We start from the raw sequence: 16,273 nt of genomic DNA on the forward strand, positions 1-16,273 counted from the left end.
GTGAAGTGTGGGTCAAGGTCAAAACTTTATTGAATCAAACGTAGGTGAAGGCAGAGAAACTTTAGCTAGTGAGAGACTGTGAGTGAGATTTGAACCACTCAAGTGTGAGTTGAGAGCGAGACTTTAAAGCATACACGCAGAGCCATGGCCTCACTTTCGCTTATAAATGCCTTGAGACCTCAAGAATGGCACAGGAATAGTTTTAAACGTTAACAATAAATCTAATACAGTAATTTTTACGATTAAAGTGATTCATATAGGTAGCGGTCTGAGTGAATGACCTTGACATCAGTGACGTCACAGCAGGGAGTCTATCGGTCTCATTGCCATTTCCGCTATACTAAAACACAGAGCTGACTGCAACTCCGATCCTCCATTTTGAGCTAATTTATCGCCATACCACGTAGATGTGCTGCTGGCCGGTGCAGCAACATGACGGAAGCTGGATTTACGTTGCATTCATGGCCCAAGAATGTTCAAACTGCAAAGATTTGGACGCGTTTTGCGAGTTCACGGGCACATTGGGTGGCTATGAAGTGGTCTCTCCTCTGCTCTGCACATTTTACTCAAGACTCGTACGAAACCTCTGATCTGTTGAGGAGCGTTGGCTATAAGCCTGTATTGAAAGAGAGTACAGTACCAACAATTAAAGAAAACTACAAGATAAGGAAAGTATTTATTTATTTAAAAGGAAAGTAAGTTCAGTTGCACCAGTCCTCCTGGAGTGAGCTGAGGGTTGTTGTTAAAACCCGGGACGGAACGGGACATGACATATCGCTCAGGCAGTGACCTCACCGCAGTTGTTGCTAAAACCGGTGGCATCCCGTTCCGTCCTGGGTTTTAGTAATTGCCTGAGCCGAGCAGTAATGGCAGAATACACAGGCTGAAGAAAAGTGAATGAGTGTAGTAGCCATCTGATTTCTAAACTGGATATCGCTGCCATCTCTCCCTTCCATGGAAGAAGTGAATGAACGGAGAACTGAATGAACAACTGAAAGTCAGATTGTTTCAAAAACAAATCGGCCACAAGGTCGGCCTTCAAGAAGCGAGAACACAGATGGGTAAGCTCCGACTCTCATTTGGATACAAAAAACAACACGTTGTTTACCTGCATTTAGATTAATCCATGTAACTTGTATTGTGTGTTTAAGTTACCGGTATAAGATTATTTAATTTGCTTCAGAATGTGATTGTCTCAATTCATCTGATTATTTAATGAGCCTTTTATGTTTTATCAGTGAAAATGCATGCATGTACATGTATGTTGCATAAGTTATAGCACCTATCCTGTTTCAGTGAGAGTCAACCATCAAAGAAGTCAAATGAGTCTTAAGGCCAATTTATGCTGACAACGCAGTCCTTGCAGATGGTGGCACAGATGGTGTCTGCGAAGCCCCCCCCCCCCCTTCGCAGACGCTCTGCGCGCACCTCCCAAAAATTGTGACCACCGCAGACAGCGTCACAGACAAGAGGGCTCCGATTGGTCCACTCTACATCCGCTGTACACGCACTTCCGCTTCCCTACTTTCCTGGTTTGGTTTGTTTTCACGACCGCCATTTTTAAAAACACGAGCGAAGATGGAGCAGCACGAAGAGCGGTTGATCGAGGAAGTGAGGAAGTACATACATCTATACGACTCCAGTTCTAGTCATTATAAGTAACCGGAGGATAAACACTCCACTAACCACACCCACCAACTACTCCTAGCGATTTCGCGACTTCGCGCCCCCTTGCGTTGTGGCGGTGAATAACATTGCGCACGCCTATTACTCCCCGCTCAACGATAAATTACAACTGTCTGCGAAAAGCTATCTGCGAAAGCCTTGTCGCAAGAGCATGCAGAGGCCTTTAGTTGAGCAAGTCGGTAACGGTATTTCTTACTTTCACCATACATTTTTATTTATATGACTTTGGTCTGTAAAAGGCCTCGGCCTTAAAACCGGTTCCTGCTGTGACGTCACACACTCAGGGCTGGCTGGATCAGCGGGGCAGCTCCAATGCCATCTTTGTGGTCGATTTTAACTCTCAAAAATATATTTTTTTATTCCCATTTATGCAGCATACAAAAGTCAAGAATGGAGATACTATCTACTCAGAAATTTATTTAAAAATAAAGGTTCTGCGTATCTCCTTTAACCAATCAAGTGCAAGTCAAGGTAGAGACTTCAACCAGTCGAGTGCGGGTCATTACCAAACCTTCAACTGTGATTTGACATGGAGACTTGAACCAATTATCTGTGAGTAAATACTAAAATTTTAAACAAACAAAAACCAGCATTTATATAATGCTCTTTATTTATTATGGAGCTCAGCCTAATGTCCAAACACACACACACCGTCACAACCCTTCTGTCCTGATCAAAGTAACTCCAACTTGCATAAGGTTTTGTATCTTCGTGTGTATGTGTGTGTATTTCATTGCCATGACCCAAAAAGAACCCAGCGGCCCAATAAGGACTCAGGTGACCAGGTTGAACTAAATTCAATTCTGCCATGTCACTGAAAAAAACACGCGCACACACACACACACAGTCCTAATGCAATACAGTGCAACACAAAAATACACAGAGTCCAGTTCAGAGGGATTTTGTGTAGGGTTTTTTTCTCTACAACCAACGGATGGGCTGGGTAGCATTGCTTGGCACAACACACACGTACACACACACGTACACACACACACACACACACACACACACACACACACACACTCTTCAACCCTGCCTTTGGCTGCAGGAAGTTCCACTGGCTACGTGATCTTCCACCGTGTATTTCCGAGGTCATGTGCACACAAAAAATTGAAAGATATAGGGCACTCCTCATGTAAAGCTTCATTCACTTTCCTTTTTCACTGTTCTTGCTCTGCGTTTGTTTAATGTGGACGGTGTGAGTTTATTTGACAGGAGCCAACGATAAGTCTCTCCGACATGCACCCTACAGAGCTCATAGGACACACTGCTGCCAACCTGCTGGTTCCTTCTCACACCATATTTACACACACAACCCTGCACACAATTTTCCATTGCTAAACTTATGACAGTTTTCAACTTGCATGCCTGATGTGTAATGATTTTAAGTCCATATACAGTCTTGTGCATTAATTTGTTTTTTTGTTTTGAAAAATATATACAGTGGGCACCAAAAGTTAGAGAACACACTGAAAATTTGCTTGTTTGTTTGTTTGTTTGTTTGTTTGTTTTAAATTAAAGGTAGACTGCCTTTCAGATTTTTCCAGTGTAGGTCATAAAAAGAATTTTCCCAACACCCAATTATTTTTGTTTAGTGACTGAAAGCTACTGAATTCGAATCACAGACTTCCAATTTTATTATTATTATTTTTAAATAGAACAATTAATGAACTTCAGGCCACGTGGCTCTAAATTCTCCGCTATTTTTTCCTGCTTCACCATGACCCAATTCAAGATACTACGTCATGCATCATGTGGTGGGCTTTCCCTGTTCACGCAAGGCATTGTGGGATACAAATGTGTCAGATCACAGAATCCAGGGACACATGTCGGCCCAGGGGAATTTTGAGTTATTGACAGATTTAGAAAGTACAGTTTCTAAGCTTTCCAATGATGCCTTCCATGTGGAGATCTGACAATATTTGAAGAATGTGTGGCCTTTTGAAAGTGCATACCTCTTAAAACAGAAAAGGGAGAAAATCGCCCTCAAAGTTTTCCATCTCAGCTACTCTGGGTGCAGGGCGGACACATATTGGTGCTCATTTGCATGATATTAAGGAAAGCCCTACCCCCTACGAGCTAGCATGATACTACTTTCATGTAAACAAAGATCACCACATCAATTTTCCTTCCATGCAAAGTATGCCCAACACAATTATGAAGTACAAAAATAAGTCCTAAAGTATACTTTAACGTTTTGTGGTTGAGAAATTACTCACACCGTAAGAAAGAAAGATAGCACGATGATAACACAACTAACACAACACTAGTTTCATGTAAAGCCTCGGTCACAACCGGCCGTACAGTACGCGCTCCTACGGCCGGTCTACACGCAAAAAACGCAAGAAACACACGGAGAGCGTGCATGAAACGCACGAGCGCGCGCGTGTGATGTGTTGATTTTCGAGCCACAGACCGGCCGCAGAGGTTCTTTGTCATGTCAAACAAACTCTATGGGCTCTTACGTTTTTTTCAGGTTGCAAGACAAACTTACGGCCAACGCGCGTCTTTCTCCATGAACAAAAAAAAAACAAAAACGCAGCGATTTGGGAAACGCCAAAAATCACACGGCCAAAAAATCGTACGTCCAGTTGTGACCTAGGCTTAACCAAACCACAACACTCTCCGTTACATGCAAAAATAACCACACAGCCTTAGATTAATAAACTCACCCCATCAGAAAGAGAAACGGCGCCTTGCACACACCAATGCCTCCGATGGAATGTAGTCCTAGAACGGTCCGTGTATCATCCGATCATTCAAGTATTCCATTCAATCTGGAAAACGAGGTTGCGTTTTTTTTTGCTAGAAATGGTTATCTCCAATGTGAATACCGTGTGTCTGTTTGCTTCGTGGTGTTTCAGCTCCTCTGCGCTCTGTTTAACTTGCTCATTCCATAGTGAAATCACACGCCTGTATGCAGTTAAGTAGCCATGCGCTCAGCCCGTATCATACAGCTGATTCGCGAAAAAAAAAAAAGACTTAAATCATCATGTGAATGGCCCATATGGTAATTTACCCACACCCCCCAGCAGGCTACAGTCCTGACAAAAACGAGACAATTTGCAACAAAAAATGTATGCTTTTCCAACAAAACAATCTATTATCTGAAATACTGATTGCATTCTTCAAGATCTCAACTTGCACATGATGGAAAAAAACAAAAATCACAAATTTTGAAAAAAATGCTTCTTTTGCGATTATCTCGGATTCGTTTCGGCCGACATGTGTCCCTGGATTCGGTGAGGGGTCACAAATTTGAAACAGGAGAGGAAAATGGAGGACATGAGTGTGCGAATGAAATGTGAAAGACTGACTACAGTAATGGAAAGCGAGATGAAAAGACGTTGTTATATACGAAAGAAAGGAAACGCAGGACCAAACTAATGAATATCAGTGATCAGCAGAGATGGTGGGATGATCAAAGATAAACTTACACATGCGCACATGCACTTCCTCTGTTTATTTGACTGCATGAACCGGGCGATCTCATGCACATTTTGGCCCTTTTCCACTACCCTTTCTCAGCTCACTTCAGCTCGCTTCAGCTCACTTCAGCCCGACACGGCTCGTGTTTCGACTACCAAAGAACAGCACGACTCAGCTCGCTTCAGCCCTGCTTAGCCCCTAAAACTCGCACCGTTTTGGAGTGGGGCTGAAGCGAGCCAAACCGAGCCGAGTGAGGCTGGGGGCGTGAGCAGACACTCCCCTGTGCACTGATTGGTGAGGAGGAGTGTCCTCACATGCCCACACACGCCCCGCGAGCGCGCTGGGATCTGTAAACACTGTAAACCCGGAAGAAGAAGAATTACGAATTACGAGAATTTCTGAAGCCTTATGCGCCTCGCCTCATCTATACGCTCTTGCCAGTATCTGTTGGCGTTGTCGGTGACAACAAGCCACAGCACCAAGACCAGCAACACTAACGACTCCATGTCCTCCATGTTTATTGTTTACTATCCGGGTCGTGAGACTACCGCTTAAAAGGTCACTGATGTCACTGTTTGCTCTGCTTAACGACATCACGTGACGTCCACCCACTTTCGCTAACTCCACCCAATGTGTCCACCCACTTCCAGCCAGCATGGTTCAGCGCGGTTGTAGTCGAAATGCAACTCCAACAGCCCCGCTCAGCTCGACTCAGCACGGCACGGCTCAGCCCGTCTCAGCCGCGTTTGTAGTGGAAAAGCGGCATTATTTGCTTTGGAATCCCCTCAAATTAGATATGTTCCCAATCACAGAATGGCCTGATATTTTGTGAGATATTAGAGAAATAAACATACATCAGTGTCAAAAGAAACTAAATTTTGTTGATTTTATTAAATTGAAAGGCCGTATAGCTTTAAGTGAAACTTGCCTGATTTTAACTCTTTTAGCTGCTAGTTCAAGCATGCAACCTTACCTGGAAACATCTGGCGAGTTTTATGACCGGATTTTCATGCTTTGTTTTCAAATCCTTTTTTAAGTAATCTGTCTTCACACTCTCTTCACACACTCCAGGAAGGGTTTGGCTTTGTTACTGTCCTGTACTGGAAATGTAAATTAACTCGCTTGTACATCCTCACTTGCACTTACAGAACGATTCCCGCTTTGGAATGTTTGTTGTCCGATTTGTGCTCGGACGTTCCTCCTGTTGCACGTGAATTTCTTTTACTTACAACGTACAGTAGCGATCCCTTTTAAGAGATTCTAAGAAGTGAAATGACAAAAGATGACAATTTTAGCCACAAAGAATGAATTAGCTGAATCACACATTACGTTTAACTCTCACACACCAAAAAGTATCATCACATCATGAACAGTGAGTAATTCAAATCACCTTACATCACTTTTTACTTATGCGGTAACAATAAAATGTAAGAACATTAATAGTTTTAATTCATTAAAACTATTATTCCTGTCAAAAATTTGGACACGCCTTTGAAACACAATGTTTTCTCATTATTTCTATTAATTAAAAGTCACTTCATGTCTTAAAGTAATGATGGATGTCGTTTCTCTTTACTTAGTTAAGCGGTTATTGACATAATATGAATTACTACAGTTGTGGAATTATTTACTATTTGATCTCAAACGCATTAAGAAGGCAAGAAACTCATCCACTAATTAACTTTTGACGAGACACCTGTTAACTGAAAAACTTTCTGGGTGACGACCTCATGAAGCTGGTTAAGATAATGACAATAGTGTGCAAAGTGCCATCAAGGTAAACGGTGGAAACTTGGAAGAATCTAAAACATGAAATATATTTTAAGACTTTATTTAACAAATAATTCCATATATGTTCCAGATTGGGGGGGGGGCGGCACGGTGGTGTAGTGGTTAGCGCTGTCGCCTCACAGCAAGAAGGTCCGGGTTCGAGCCCCGTGGCCGGCGAGGGCCTTTCTGTGCGGAGTTTGCATGTTCTCCCCGTGTCCGCGTGGGTTTCCTCCGGGTGCTCCGGTTTCCCCCACAGTCCAAAGACATGCAGGTTAGGTTAACTGGTGACTCTAAATTGAGCGTAGGTGTGAATGTGGGTGTGAATGGTTGTCTGTGTCTATGTGTCAGCCCTGTGATGACCTGGCGACTTGTCCAGGGTGTACCCCGCCTTTCGCCCGTAGTCAGCTGGGATAGGCTCCAGCTCGCCTGCGACCCTGTAGAACAGGATAAAGCGGCTACAGATAATGAGATGAGATGTTCCAGATGTTACTTCAAAGTTATGATGTCTTCAGTTTTGTTCTACACTGTAGAAAATACCAGAGGTGGACAAAGTACCCAACTTCATTACTTAAGTCAAAGTCCAGATGCCGCTGGTCAAATGTTACTCCGATACAAGTGAAAGTTCTCCAGTCAAATTTTTACTTCAGTTAAAGTACTGAAGTACTTACTTTTAAAGATACTTAAGTATTAAAAGTACATTTTCTGTCAACACATTGTTGTATTATTGCCACAACACTTACAAAACCTCATGCCGTTACCAAAGACAGAAATGTGAATTCACAAAATGAACGCATGCTGTGCATCATGGTGGTTTAACGTTAAGCTCGCTAGTTAGTGAAGCTCCACCTGACATGCTAGCAAACGCTTTTCAAACTCGAAATCATATTGTGTAGCTAACGCGCCTAGAAAAGAAAGATTTCTACATTCTGTTTATTTGGCAAGATTATGCTAAAACATGTTTCTGAAAGGACTTCAGATAAGTTAATGTTATTCATGTTAACATAACTCCATTTTTACATGCTAACTAACAGTGTCCCAGTTAACTAGCTATGTGTTAACGTTAGCTGTGGACAAGGCGACAGCAACTTGGTGGGCAAATCCATAGAAAGTCATTTGACTAACCAGACTGCACAGCTATTGCAATGTTATCGCTAGCTCTAAAAGCACAGACAACTTCGTTGAAGCTTTCTCTTGGAACAAAACATTTATATACCTCGAGATACTTCTGCAGGTTGGATGGCGAGTTTTTGTAGGTTGTGATGTGGTTCGTTTTAGGCAAACAAAGTAGACATTTAAAATGAAACAAACCTTTAATCCTTTCAGAAAACTGAAACATGGGTTCTAGGTAAAGCCATGAGTGCGTGCGTTCTCCAGAAGAACCGCCTCCTTCCATTCTGCCATCAACTGATCGTGTTCAAATAACGCTGCTGAGAAATCACTGAACTTGATTTTATCCAGTCTATGAACATGACGTGCCCTAGTGATTACTGATCGGCTGTCTCAGTGTCACCTGTGAGAAAACCAATCACGTTTTAGAAAAAAAAAGAAAAAAAAACATCCACTTTCAAAGCTGCTTCATAGTAATGAGTAACGAGGACCTTGACAGAAATGTCGTGGAGTGAAAAGTACCATATTTGCCTTTCAAATGTAGTGAAGTTAAAGTCATAAGTTTCCTAAAAAATATACTCAAGTAAAGTACAGATACTCAAAAAGTGTACTTAAGTACAGTACTCAAGTAAATGTACTTCATTACTGTCCACCTCTGGAAAATACAAAATACAGAAAAACCTATGAATGAGTAGAATAGGGGTGTACAAACTTTTGACTGATACTATATATAAAATTAACATTAAACTTAATTTGGCATTGACATTTCCATCACAGTCTCACAAACACCCTTGCAATGCCATCACGAACCCTTGGTTGGAAGACCCTGAAGTCGGGACTCAATAAGAGAATCTGATTGGTCAAAAGGTCTTTATAGCACTGCGAATTTCCACCTTAAAAGATCAAGAAAATCAGCAAAATCAATCAATATTAAAATAAAATAAATTTTATATATGAACCACTAAACTCTGAAGCTATAAGTGGAAATTGCAAATTTGATCTCAATGTTATATAATTCTTAATTACCTGACCTTTCATGGCACATTTAGGTGAAAGATTTGGGGCTCAGAAGAACATAAATCTGCAACCACCAATAAGAAAAGTGCAGTTTAAGGCAAAGCCAGAAGCAGAACAGAACTTCGAGTGTTAAAGTTGATTGAACGAGTTCTAACACTGACACTGTAGCTGAACTATTTCAGAGCATTGTGCTGATTCAGCACTGCTTTGGTCGGGTTCTGAATCCGTACATCGATCCGAAGCCACGGCGCTCAAGTCTGCATGATAACAAGCTCTCACACACGTTTTCAGCACATAGTAGCACAGGCAGGACTTATGCCAAAGGAAACAAGCCCTTAGCTTTTCAACTTCGTGTGTGTGTGTGTGTGTGTGTGTGTGTGTGTAGTGTAGGGTGGGCATTGACTGCAATCAAGTCAAGATAAAAACTCTGAGCTGGGTGTGGATGCAGTCACGCTCAGGGACGTGACTGAACACAACACGCTTCCTTTACTCTTTTCTTATTTATTAAAGGGAAGATTCCATCTATAAGGCATTACTCATTCACAAATCAAAGAATATCACCAAGATCTAGCGGATGTAGCGTGCCAAAGAACCACATCTCACAAAGTGTTGCTGCAGCCACATTGTTCTTTCAAATCAGAGTCTCGGGTTTCAGAGTGGTGTTTTTTCAACAAGCAGTTCAAGATTTACCACTTACAATACTTCTGATTATAATTCACTTCAAAGTAACCTAATGATTTTTCTAACCGGTGTCACGGTGGTGTAGTGGTTGGCACCGTTGCCTCACAGCAAGAAGGTCCGGAGTTTGAGCCCAGTGACCGACGAGGGCCTTTCTGTGTGGAGCTTGCATGTTCTCCCTGTGTCTATGTGGGTTTCCTCTGGGTGCTCTGGTTTCCCCCACAGTCCAAAGACATGCAGGTTAGGTTAACTGGTGGCTCTAAATTGACCATGAGTGTGAATGGTTGTGTGTGTTAGCCCTGCGATGACCTGGCGACTTGTCTGGGGTGTACCCCGCCTCTCGCCCATAGTCAGCTGGGATAGGCTCCAGCTTACCTCCAACCCTGTAGAACAGGATAAAGCGGCTACAGATAAATGGATGGATGGATTTTTCTAACCATCTTTATCTGTTTGTATGTATACAACTAATTTGTAATCCATTTTACCATAATGGGCCTTTTTCACAATGAGCTTGATGGCTAATCCAAATCGTTAAATAACTATGTATTCCAGATTATGTTAAAAAGTTACAAGTTAGCTACATTTTGCACACTTTGCTAGCTGGCGAGGTCATTTAGCTAGCTGGGACAAATAAACGTTTTATCAATTCAAAGGCCACCCAGTAGAGTGTATACCTCCGCCAAGAAATGTGTTAACATCAAAATCAAAATCACTTGAACCTAGGATAATACTAATGCTGTCCACCAAATTTCATTCAAATCCATTCACTACTTTTTGAGTTACATGGGAAAGAGGCAAAAAAAAAGCTTGGCTCCACATACATATTTGAATTTACATCAAAATCTAATCACTTGTTCCTTAGCCCATGGTCAACCATGAGGACCTTTCTGTGTAGAGTTTGACTTTCTTCAAAATGTCATCAAAATCCATTCACTACTTTTTGAATTACATTGGGACCAGGGAAACAAACAAATTTGGTGGAGGTAATAAGATAACTAGCTAGATTTAGCAGGGTGTGATGAAAAAGGAGGCAGCACGATGGTGCAATGGTTAGCATTGTTGCCTCACAGCAAGAAGGTTCTGGGTTCTAACCTCACACTTGACAGGGGCCTTTCTATGTGGAGTTTGCTTGTTCTCCCCGTGTCTGCCTGGGTTCCCTCTGGGTGCTCCAGTTTCCCCCACAGTCCAAAGACGTGCAGATTAGTTAAATACCCAGCCACTTGGTTTGGACAAGACAGTGCATACTTAGTGGCGATCCCAAACCCGGATAGGTTTGAAGGCCCAGAGTGAGATTAGCATAAGCTAAACTGGTTATTAACCTTCTGAAAAATCAGGTGCATAATTGTGATCTGGAGCCAGAACAGGTCTGACACTCACTGCTAGCTTTCCTGAGTTTGTCAAAAGCATTTCTCCAGAAAACAGATGTTTGATCTGTCCATTCAAAGCCCCATGTTTTTGCCGTTTACGGCCAGTGGTTTTCCAGCAGTCAGATTCTTTGAAATACTGGCTATAGAGGTAAATGCTGCTGAAGTGTGGATGTTTGCTTGGATTATTTGTGTATTTAGAAACACTGTATATGTGATTATGAGCTGTATTCTCTGCCATTGTTCACTATCACAACAGAAGATTCAAAACGCAACCACTTACATTTATACTTACTTACAGTTGTCCGTCGGCTCGACGGCAACCTCTCCCGTCTCGTCTCTCGTGCTCTAGTATAACTGAACAGTCCTGTTCTGGTTTGGAAGGACCTCTGGCAGATGTTGCAGCTGTGCATGTCCACATTGCTGGTAGGATCTTGGTGCCACTGGTGTCTCACCATTCAGATGCAATCTCTCCTGTTGTGCCTCACATTCTCTAGTTTCAAAACCCCTTGTTTGATGGTCTGTCACCAAGGTAGCTGGTCTTTGGCAAGATCTTCCAGTTGGCGTGGATCAATATTGCATGATTTAAGGGTTCTATTCAATACTCTAAGTGTATATAAATGCAAGTTCTTCTTCTGAAAAGAACTTACATTTATAGACACAGTATATGCATTAGAAGACTGAGTTAGTAGTGTGATCTATTTAGATCATTTTAAAAAATATTTTGAACTTGGATTTGTTCTAGAGTAGCCGGGAAGAACATTTAAGACGGCGGATGCCAGGATTAGGTGTGTAGGAACAACCATCTAAACAAGCTACCCTGCATGATAATGTAAGAATGAATGCATTCTCTGAAGATAATGCAGATGACTGCGTAACGCAGCAGACCGTCAACTCAACTATTGAATGACGGATGAAATTTTTAGAAAAAGCAATGGATGAAAGGCAAGAAAAAGACAAGTGCAGGTCAGACCTGATATCATGTGTGTGACAGGGAGTTGGTCTGAGGTGCCATATGAAGTTTGATGGATGTGTGGTGAAGCGTTCCTGAGCAGAACTCCATTCATTTGAATGGGACCAAATATCAGTGGAAGCCTATGGAGGGGAAAAAAGGAATGCGTAAAAACAAAGGAAAAGATGAGTCCAAGTCTCAGATGAGGGGATAGATATGTGCAGGGACTTGGCCTGAGTCATTACGTGAAGTTTCATGAAGTTTAGTCACTCAGTGAAAAAACTGGATGAAAAAAGTGAAAGTTTTTTTTTTTTTTTGGGGGGGGGGGGGGGGGGGGTTCCCCCACAACTCCATTCATTTTAAATGAGCGCAAAAATGAATGGAAGTGAACGAGGGGAAAAAAGGATCAGCAAACAGAAAGGAAAAGATAAGTGCAGGTCACAACCGATTGCATGTATGTGTCAGGGGAGTTGGCCTGAGATATCAATATGAAGGTCTCTGATGAAGCATGTCCGAGCAGGACGACTTGATTCTTGAGCCACATTCATTTTCTATGGAAAAAAAAATGACAGAAAACTTACAAGAACAAGAGAATGGGTGCTTTATTCTGCAAGTCCCTTGGATTTAATAGAATGAAAAGGCCTAAAAGGTTTCCTTTTGGTTACTGAGGTTAAGGTGAGAGGGCTGATTTAGGTATAAACATTATGATGTCTATGGAAGGTCCTCACTAGGACAGTAAGACAAATAGTTGTTTGTGTGCATGTGTAAGCTAAACCGCTGTATAATGTCACTAATGAAATAGAGGATCACCAGCTTGGAGACTGATTCACACACTGAACATTCTGTCACGGTGAAGCACAGGACGGACGTGGGTTTTTGCAGAAAGAAGTGTCTGTGTGTATGAGTGTGTGTGTGTGTGTTAAAATTCACTTCCCACACTCAGCTGCACGTCCCACACAGCCTCACACTGAGTCTTTGGGAGAGCGATAGCCTGACAATCTGATTACAGCGCTGTATCACACCGGTGTGTATTGAGAGCAAAGTATTGCTTCTAAAATCTAAAGTAAATATTAAAGGAATGTGAGGATCAGGGGAAGGAATTTTCATTCTGAGGGCTGAGGGAAAGGTGTGGGCATTGGGTTTATAACTCAAAGACGTGACACTTTTCTCTTTTTGTTGTCGGAATGATTCCACCTCAAGTGGTCAAATTAATTTGCAACAGAATTCGTCTTTATAGAATATGTAACATACAGTGTCTTGCAAAAGTATTCATCCCCCTTGGTGTTTGTCCTGTTTTGTCGCATTACAAACTGGAATTAAAATGGATTTTTGGAGGGTTAACACAATTTGATTTACACAGCATGCCTACCACTCTAAAGGTGCACTTTTTTTTATTGTGACACAAACAGTAATTAATATGAAAAAAAAACAGAAATCTGGAGTGTGCATAAGTATTCACCCCCTTTCGTATAAAACCCCTAAATAAGAGCTGGTCCAACCAATTCACTTTATAAGTCAGACAGTTAGTTGATTAAGATCCAACTGTGTGCAATCAAAGTGTCACATGATGTCTGTATCAATCAACCTGTTCTGGAAGGACCCTGACTCCGCAACACTACTAAGCAAGGAACATGAAAACCAAGAAGGCTCCAAACAGGTCAGAGACAAAGTTGTGGAGAAGTATAGATCAGGGTTGGGGTATAAAAAATATCCCAAACTTTGAATATCCCACAGAGCTCCATTAAATCCATTATTTAAATCAAAATGGAAAGAATATGGCACCACTACAAACCTGACAAGAGAAGGCCCCGCCCACCAAAACTCACAGCCCAGGCAAGGAGGGCATTAATCAGAGATGCAACAAAGACACCAAAGATAACCCTGAAGGAGCTGCAAAGATCCACAGCAGAGATGGGAGTATCTGTCCATAGGACCACTTTAAGCCGTACACTCCACAGAGTGACCGGGGCTTTATGGAAGAGTGGCCAGAAAAAAGCCATTGCTGAAGAAAACATATTTGGAGATTGCCCAACAGCATGTGGCAGAGTCCCCAAACACATGGAAGAAGATTCTCTGGTCAGATGAGACTAAAATTGATCTTTTTGGCCATCATGGGAAATGCCACACTGCAAAAAATGATATCTTAGCAAGTGAAAATATCTTGAAAATAGTTGAAACGATCTACCATTTCCTATTCGAAGAATACAAGACACCAATTCTGAGATTAATAAACCTAGTTCTAGATTGCAACCAACTTATTCTAAGATGTCTTATCAAGTAAAAATCTCTGTCCATGCAGCAAAATAATTTCACGAGTATTAAGTAATTTTCTCCTCAACTTCAGTTTTAAATTTTTTGAACTGCATGTGTGGCACAAACCCAACACCCTGAGAACGCCATCCCTACAGTGAAGCATGGTGGTGGCAGCATTATGCTGTGGGGATGTTTTTCATCTGCAGGAACAGGAAAGCTGGTCAAGACTGAAGGAAAGCTGGATGGCACTAAATACAGGGCAATTCTGGAGGAAAACCTGTTTGAGTCGGCCAGAGGTTTGAGACTGGGATGAAGGTTCACGTTCCAGCAGGACAATGACCCTAACCATATACCACCTAAATGCTAACAAATTTAGATTGTAACTGCTGCCCAATATGGTTCATCCACTTCAATGATTACATTTTAAATCATTGACTTTTTCAGTGATTATATTTTGCAGTAATGTTGAGCTTGTTAAGAAAAAAAAGAAATAAATGGTTTGGTTCACATGAAATACTACTGTACGAACTGGGTGTCTGGAAAAAAAATTTGAAAAATGAAAAATGATCATTTCCCACCGAGATCACCACCATGAACTTTTTATTTAATCAGCTTCAAATGAATAGAATTCCATCAAATTAGATTTCTTTAAAATGTCTAACTGTAAAGGTCAAATACTTTTATTTAATATGTTAACAATATGTCAAGGACATATGCACTGAAGTGCTCGTGGCAAGGCTTGATAATATTTGATAAGATGATAAGCTGTCATGTTCACTTATACAAATGAATCCTGTGTGTAAAGAGAATATACAGGATGTGATATGATGGTGTCAAACATCACTATGGTTTTAAAAAGCTTGTAGTTTGTGAACAGGATTTTCAGAAATACTGCATTACACTGTACCTAATTTTGAAATAATGCTTTTTTTTACTGACTTAAACTAAGATAAATCCACTTTAGTGGTAATGCATTAACCTGCACCTCTTCAGTGCTTTACAGTAATAGTTTTAACCTCAGTGAAGAAGTGATAGGAATCTTTCCCTCCTTCTCTCCCAATGCCTGAGCTCTTCATTCCTCCGAACGGCAGGTTTAAATCTCGGATGAGCCAGCAGTTGGTCCACACTAACCCGGCCTGCATTTTCCAAGCCACTCGGTGAACACGGCCCACATCTCTGGACCACACCACGGCGGACAGGCCGTAGCGCACGTCGTTAGCCCGCGAGATCACTTCCTCTTCTGTATCGAAGGGCGTCACGCAGGTGACAGGGCCAAATATCTCCTCCTGCATCACAGCAGAGGAGTCTGCAACGCCCGTGATCACTGTAGGCAGCATGAAGTATCCGGATGCATTTCGAGGCGGGAGAGTGAGAGTGTCGACTCCTTCGCCACAGTGCACCTGAGCTCCTTCAGCCTTCGCCAGAGCCACATAACCCCGGACCTGAAACCAGGACACAACAGCAGGCAAACGGAGCTGTTACGTAGCTTTATGTGAAACATGGTGGTGGTAGTTTCAACCTAAAGAGTACATGTACTTAAAAAATACAAACAAAATGCAAGCTTGATTTTCACAGTCATGGAAAAAATGAGTACAGTGGCTTGCATAAATATAAACACCCATTGAACTTTCCCACAGTCTTTCCAGTGCAAAGTACTGCTGAAAAAAATCTCAAGTAAATATTAAAGGAATGTGGATGTCAGGTTATACAGCTGTCCCAAAGAACAAAAATGTTACAGGTTGAGGGAAAGGTATGGACTTTGAGCTTGTTTAAAAAAAAATAAATTAAAAAAAAAACCACTTCTTTATAGTCACATTCAGTGGCAAACTGAATTATTTTTAAACATGCATTTATCCATGAATTAAAGACTTTGTTGGAACTGGAACGGCACGAAATAAAACCTCAGTGTACTGTATTTACTTTGAGACACATTCAGTGTGTCAAATGACTCATTTCTATCCATTATGGAGCACAAATCATCACTTTACTGAACATTTCATACATGTTTTCATGAAAA

General features: G+C 41.6%; 1 protein-coding gene across 1 annotated transcript in view; it reads right to left on the reverse strand.

Annotated features, from left to right (window-relative positions):
- Window positions 1-15,245: 15,245 nt before the first annotated feature.
- The window catches only part of aldh8a1 (aldehyde dehydrogenase 8 family, member A1), a 40,966-nt gene continuing 39,938 nt past the window's right edge, over window positions 15,246-16,273 (reverse strand). Inside the window, exon 7 of the mRNA XM_060936698.1 lies at window positions 15,246-15,698. Coding sequence (XP_060792681.1) covers window positions 15,246-15,698 — 453 coding nt within the window. The remainder of the gene's footprint in view (window positions 15,699-16,273) is intronic.

Source organism: Neoarius graeffei, chromosome 13 (assembly GCF_027579695.1).
Source record: "Neoarius graeffei isolate fNeoGra1 chromosome 13, fNeoGra1.pri, whole genome shotgun sequence".
NCBI classification, from domain to species: Eukaryota; Metazoa; Chordata; class Actinopteri; order Siluriformes; family Ariidae; genus Neoarius; species Neoarius graeffei.